Below are 6,716 nucleotides of genomic sequence, written 5' to 3'. Positions count from 1 at the left end.
CCCCCCCCCCCCCCCCGCCGCCCCGTGCAGGCTAACCTCGTGCACGCAGCGGAACAGCTCCCAGTGGAAGGCCGTCAGATGGTTGGCAACATCCTCCGGCTCCACTCGGTGGATCTCTGTGTCTCCTGGGGATACCTGGATCTCCTCAGGGAGGGGCACCTGGGGGCAGTAGGGAAGGGTGAGGGCCCTGCTCCCAGCCATGGCCTTGTGAAAGCTTTTCTTTTGAGACAGTCTCACTCTGCAGCCTCGGCTGGCTGCAGAAATCCTCCTGCCTCAGCCTCCCAAGTGCTGAGATTACAGTTGTGTCCATCATACCCAGCAGGGAAGTGTTCTTACCAAGGCCTCATAGCTGTCCCGGGTACAGGCAAACAGGTGGCTGTTGATGCCTAGTGTGGTGAAGACGCAGTCTTCATTGGGCTGTAGCAGGACCTTCTCTGCAGAAGAACAGGGCTCAGCCTGGCCCTGACCCCGTGTGTCCTGCACACCCCAGCTGCAACCTCCATCCCCATGAGGACGCTCCTAACCCAACACAGGCATATTCTAGACTAATGAGGCTCCTGTTTCCACCCTTCCTTGTTTTGTTTTGTTTTATGAGACAAGGTTTCGCTATGTAGCCCAGGCTGGCTTCACACTCGAAGAGATCCTCCTGCCTCAGCCTCCTGCTGGGATTACAGGTATGCACCACCAGACCCAATTTAGAATCCAGTTTTCATTTCTGCCCCCTCACCTCCCGAGGAGGCCACAGCTACCAGGATGAGGGCCTCCTCCCGGCCAGCAGGCTCCTCAGAGTACTGCAGCTTCTCGGTCACGGAGCCCAAGATGTCCTGCACGGACGCTGAGAGGCGGCTGCGTATGGTCACGTACGAGTGGTCGGGCATGTAGACCCGGCAGAAGACTGCAGGCAGGGCGGAGTGGCAGTGGGTGCAGGCCCCAGGGCGCCTGGGCCCCACACCACACGGCAGCTGGGCTGGGTGCAGGGGGAGCCCGTACCCCGCCCCAGGGCCCCCGATGCCCAGGCTCACTCTCATCCGAGCCGCGGAAGGCCACGCGGGTCTGCAGGCAGGAGTCGATGCGGCGGAAGTGGCGGAAGAGCGGCTTCACCTGCCTGCTGGGCGGCTGGCTCTCCTCGGGGGTCCTGGCACAGGCACAGCGGGCATCAGCGAGCACTGCCAGGCTCAGGGAGCACCAGGCAGCCAACAGGAAGCAGGGCCGCGGGACCTGGGTCGCGGGACCTGGGTCGCGGGTGCTCCGGCTCGTTTCAGAAGGGTTAGCAGAGAGAACAGTGACCCGTCCAATGCCATCACGCACCTTCTCTGACCCAGCTGCCGAGGTCACCTGCTAGCCTTTATTCATGGGATTTTATTATTTTTGTTTATTTATTGCAGGGGGCAGTACTTGGGGTTGAGCCCAGGGCCTCTGCACTGAGCTATATTCTTAGTGCATTTTAATTTATTTTATTTTATTTTTTTGGTGTGGTACTGGGAATCGAACTCAGGACCTTGCGCTTGCCAGGCAGACGTTTATGCCACTGAGTTATACCCTGGCCCATCTTTTTATTTTGAAACAGTAACTCATTAGGTCACCAAGTTGCCTAGGACGAGCTCAATCTTGGAATCTTTCTGCCTCAGCCTCCCAGAGTGCTGGGACTATAGTCTGGCTGTATGCCTATCTCTCCTAGCAGATGGACAGCCTCTGAGGACTGGGACTAGCTCTAACTGAAGTTTTATTTCCTCAGGGCCCAGCACCCTGCTCAGCACACAGTAGGTCAAAGGCCGCCAGATGTTAGTGACGTTGGCCAACCAGGACGTCTCACTCTGGGAGGCAGACAGATGTGCACACAGGCGAGAGGCACTGGTGATGCGACCAAGGTACAGGACAGTGATTCTGGCACTGGGAACAGAGCCATCTGTCCCTAGAGGAGGACTGCGGACACTTGCATGGAGAAGGTGGCACTTGATCTGGGACTTGAGAGAAAGAGGGAGAGAAAGAGGTGGGAGGAGGGTGTCCTGGGGACACAGAAAGCTGAGGAGCACAGAGGTGAGAGGCGGTGGCTGTATGTGGCGTGTCATGGATGGAGGGGACATGGGAAGGAAAGGGAAGGGTGTGGCTCACAGTGCAACAAGTTTGAGGCCAGCCTGAACTACATAGCAAAATCCGGTCTCAAAACACAAAACACAAAAGCCCAGCCAGGCATGGTGGTGCACACCTGTAATCCCAGTACTCAGGAGGCTGAGGCAGGAGGATTGCCACAAGTTTGAGGCCAGCCCAGGCTATATAGTGAGTTCAGGGGCAGCCTGATGTATACAGCGAGACCTTGTCTCAAAAAAAAAAACACAACAGGGCTGGGGATTTAGCTCAGCGGCACAGCACCTGCCTGGCAAGCGCAAGGTCGTGAGTTTGATTCCTGGTACCGGAAAAAAACAAAAAACAAAAACAAAAACAAAACACAACAAAAGAAAACAAAAAACACAGAAACCTCACAGTGACACCCAAAGACAGGAGGCAGCCTCAGTAACAGAGGAACTCAGGGTCCCAGACCCCTCCCGTCCCCCTCACTTCAATTCCGCCGTCTCCACGAGCTGGTGCAGCCTCAGCGTGTCCTCCCGGAGGTCCTGGTAGAGGGACTCATCCTTCATAATCAGCAGGTACAGGTCCTGGGAGGGGACACAGCCATGGTGAGGCCGGGGTCTCGGCCAGGGCAGGGCACAGAAGACCAGAGAAGCTCAGACGATGGGTGGCGTCTTCCACTTCTGGGTACCGGCTCAAGGACAGCAGCTCCTCCCCAGGGCCCCCTTCAGGGTGCGCGGCTGCCCGCCATGCCCCACCTTGATGATGTGGCCGGCGCCCTCTTCCTCCTGCAGCAGCCCCTGGTAGGTGTCCAGGAAGTGGAGGAGCATGGCTAGGCAGGCCTGCTTCCGGCCCAGCCCCTCCGGGTCCTCCAGGCCCCCTGCCCGAACAAAGCTGACCCCGAAGTTAAGGAAAAGCCTGAGGCAGGTGGGCAGACTGGAAGAAGCTGGGCGGGAGGCTACCGGAGGCTACATGACCCTCGGTTATTCTCTAGGCCAGCGACACAAGAGGTTCAGGAGTCCTGGGCCAGCCAAAGGGTTTCCCCAGAGCAGGTAACAATGGATCTGCTAGGCCACAGCCAGCTCCCACCTGGTAGGGTTGCACGGAGAATACACTGCCAGGGCTCCCCTAACCACAGCCAGCCCAGGGCGTGGAGCTCACGGTGAGACCCATGAACCCGACTTTACCTTGAGCGGGGCCTGACATTTCTAAGGCAGTCCATGGCATTTTTACTCAGTGGCCTCATGTTTACGACTGGGTTCTAAAATAACTCAATGAAGCTGGGCGTGGTAGCGCACACTTGCCATCCAGCACTCTAGAGGCTGAGGCAGGAAGGCTTGAGTTCGAGGCCAGCCTGGGCTACATAGTGAAACCCTGTCTCAAAATAATGAAAAAATGACTAACGAAATTAAAAAAACTCAGCACAAGGCTATGTGCTAGCGTGGGTTCCCAGGACAGGCCAGGCTCCCGACGACCCTTCTGACACACCCACACCCCGACGTGGGTGTCGCTCCCCATGTAACTCAGCGGGCACCTAGATGTTTACCGCCGTAACTTCTCGTGGAATAACAACCCCCTCTTCTGTACAGGTCCAGGTGCCACAGGGGCCCAGGGACTCGCACTCGCACAGTGACCTTCATGGCAGCCCACATGCAGCAGGGCATATGCCATTTTACAGGAGGAAATGAGGCCCCACACATCTGGGGAACAGAAAAGCTGGGTGTTTTCATTGTTGTTTTTTTTGTTGTTGTTATTTTTGAGACAGGGTCTCACTATGTAGTTTAGCCTGGCCTCAAACTCGAAACAATCCTCCTGCCTCAGCCTCCCAAGTGCTGGAATTATAGGCATACAGCACCACACCAGGCATAAGCGGGGTGTTTTTGGGGGGCGACATGGGCCCCGATATCACCTGTGGGGTGCAGGGCGCTGGCCCCTCTTGGCCTCCCCTCTTCTGACTCCACGAAAGGATATTACTGGTGCAGGGCCTGCAGGAATTTCTCCGTTGGGAGGAAGAGGGAGTGTGTGAGGACAATGTCATCCAGCAGGATATCTGTGGAGATCGGTGGGTGCCACAGATGTCGGGGGCCACCCCGTGCCCCTTTCTTGCCACCAAGGATGAGTCCTCTTCAGCCAGCCCGGAGCCGCAGCCACTTGCCCCGTCCTGCTCTGCACACACGTGTGCGCACACAGGCGCGAGGGTGAAGGTTCCGGGCAGCCGCTCCGGGGGTGGGGCCGGCAGCTGCCAAGGCAGCTGGGGAAGGGGGCGCCTTTGATGGCCACAAACTTTCCCCTTCAGTATGGTGGGAGCTGGGCACCACCCCCCAAACAGGGAAGGAGCCCCCGGAGGGTCTCCAGACTCCCTCCCCTCCCCACTCCCTCCTTCCCAGCCGGGCCTTCTGATCAGGCAGGGCAGGTGGGAACCGGCCCCAGCAAAGGGAGGGAGTGACTGCCATCTCTTTGATCTCAGAGCCTGAGCTGGGAGCCCCGGTCCTCTGTGTACCCGGAGATGCAAGGGTTAACGACGGCAGGTGGCGGGAGGGGCTCTCCTCACCTCCCTTCCCCCTCCACACCCCTGTCTGGCCTGGCCCAGCCAGTTGGCCAGGTACAAGGTCGCCCTGACTTGCAGCCAGCCCCGGGGTGGGGCAGGGCCGCCTGGCACTCGCAGGCAGGCAGGGCACAGGGAAGGAGCCAGGTGTCCTTGCCAGGACAGGTTAGGGCCCGGTCCCCAGGCGCTGCTCCAGACAGAACCCGGGCTCCTGCCACCGAATGGCCAACCAATTCTAGCCATGAAGGTGGAGACGGAGCGCCCACCGACGATCACCTGCCTCAACTATCCCATGTCGAGGGACACACTGAGGCCTGGAGTTGGAAGAACCCAGACCCCCGAGTCTGTTCCCTCAGCGTGCCGAGGCAAGCAGAGGGTCGGAGCTAGGGGGTCGCCTGGACATCCGGGAGACTCCGCCTTCTGGAAGTCCCTCTTCCTACACACCCCACAAGGGAGCCAACAGAACACGGGCTCCCCTGGAACTGTCAGAGCGGCGATGCCCTTCTTTCCTCTGAGACGGGACCGGGGTTAACAGACCAGTTACTTGGGGATTTCAGCTCCTAGGGCTGATGATAAGGGTGAGATGATCAAAACAGGAGTCTTCTATTTTCCCAGGGCACCCTGAGAACCCGTGGCAGCAGGTCTTAAGGGCAAGGAAGACAGGTCCCACCCCTCTGTGCCCGGGACAGCCCCCAGCCCCTCAGAGCAGCGAGGAGCGCAGCCCCCTTCCCCGCCCGCTCCCGCATACAGGGGTGGGAGAGCGCCGGCAGGGCAAGGAAGGAGGCATGAAGGGCAGCGTGCGGGAGACGCTATATGGGGGCTACGGTGTGGCGTCCGTCTCTTCCAAAGCAGGCTTTGGTCCAAGGCGCAGCCTCCCCAGGGAATGTGTCATAGAGACAGAGGGTGTGTGGTGTGGGCGGGAAGTTATGGTTAGCAGAGCTGTGTGTGTCTGATATTTTTCTAATTAAATCCGAAAGGTGTCAGCTCTCCAGGGCAACTACAGCCTCCGCCAGAGGCGAGGACCCAGACTTTCCCTGGGAAAAAGCTTGGGGAGTGGTGCTCCACCCCAAGCACCTAAACCGGGGCTCCACACAGAGGGCTAAGAGCAGAGGCTGAAACCCCTCATCATCAGGGTCTCAGCGGGGGCCTCCCAAGCTCAGAGCACCCTTGGTTAGTGGAATGCCTTGAACTAGACCCAGCGACCCTCGCATCCTCTACCTTAGCATTTTGGGGTCTCGGTTTCCTTACAGCCCCCTTAGCAGGGTGCTGAGGGAGGGGAGAAATAGCGTTGTTTAGGGAAAACACCTCTCAGGGTAGGGTTTTTACTTTGTAAACGGGTCAGGTGCTGAGGCTGCCCACCTGGAGGGAGAGATGGAAAGGCTCAGACGCCCCTGCCAATGCTGGGGTCCTGATGCTGGCCCCCCTTCCTCACAGCGCCTTCAGAGTCCACCCCAAGGAGAACACCCTCGCCCACCCATGGACGGCTCATCCCTTCGCCTGGGCCCTGGGCCTCTCCCTGCTGTCCCCCAGGCGGCCTGGCCTGGGCCCTGGGCCTCCACACACCCGGGGCTCGAGTCAGGCCGTCGGCCTTGAGCTCGGCTGAGGGTGGCATGGGCTGGTTTGCACACTTCCATCTTAGCGTGTCGGGGCCTGATGTCGGGGCACTGGCATTACAGACTCACTGGGGACCGGGGACCGTGGCTGACATCCACCGGGGAGCTAGGGCGGCTAAAGGAGCGGGCCGAAGGCTGTTTCCTCCTTGGAGGGATGGTGGGCACTGTCGCCTCTCCCCTGGGGGTCTGTGGCCCTGCTCAGACTCTACCTCTCCGGGAACCCCTCGGCCCCACCCCAGGCTCCAGCACTGGCGCCACCCCCTTCTCCAAGGGCATGAAGGGGAGCCAGGGCCCTGATCTGCTCAGCGGACCCCTTACCTGAGGCGCCGCTGTCCCTGGTGGCCCCGCCGGCCAGGCGCTCCAGGACGCGGTCCAGAAGGTGCTCGGGCCGCTCGGGGGCGCCCAGGGGCGCCCAGGGCGGCGGAGTCAGGGGCTCCCCGGGGGACAGCTCGTCGGAGGAGTAGGAGGACGGGGAGCGCAGGGGCCCGGGC

The 6,716-nt window shown here is 59.9% G+C and overlaps 1 protein-coding gene across 1 annotated transcript in view; it reads right to left on the bottom strand.

Moving 5' to 3' along the window:
• Rapgefl1 (Rap guanine nucleotide exchange factor (GEF)-like 1) overlaps positions 1 to 6,716 on the bottom strand; it is a gene marked incomplete in the record, with an annotated part of 16,003 nt that overhangs the window by 3,609 nt on the left and 5,678 nt on the right. Inside the window, 8 exon segments of the mRNA XM_013519122.1 lie at positions 37 to 159; positions 337 to 434; positions 728 to 895; positions 1,023 to 1,135; positions 2,557 to 2,654; positions 2,826 to 2,961; positions 4,039 to 4,117; positions 6,544 to 6,711. Of these exon segments, the coding sequence (XP_013374576.1) occupies positions 37 to 159; positions 337 to 434; positions 728 to 895; positions 1,023 to 1,135; positions 2,557 to 2,654; positions 2,826 to 2,961; positions 4,039 to 4,117; positions 6,544 to 6,711 (983 nt within the window).

The sequence above is a fragment of the Chinchilla lanigera genome, unplaced genomic scaffold (genome assembly GCF_000276665.1).
Source record: "Chinchilla lanigera isolate Chin_1 unplaced genomic scaffold, ChiLan1.0 scaffold00050, whole genome shotgun sequence".
Lineage (NCBI taxonomy): Eukaryota > Metazoa > Chordata > Mammalia > Rodentia > Chinchillidae > Chinchilla > Chinchilla lanigera.
Note: the sequence above shows the minus strand (reverse complement) of the source record. Positions and strands in the feature narration are given on the sequence as shown.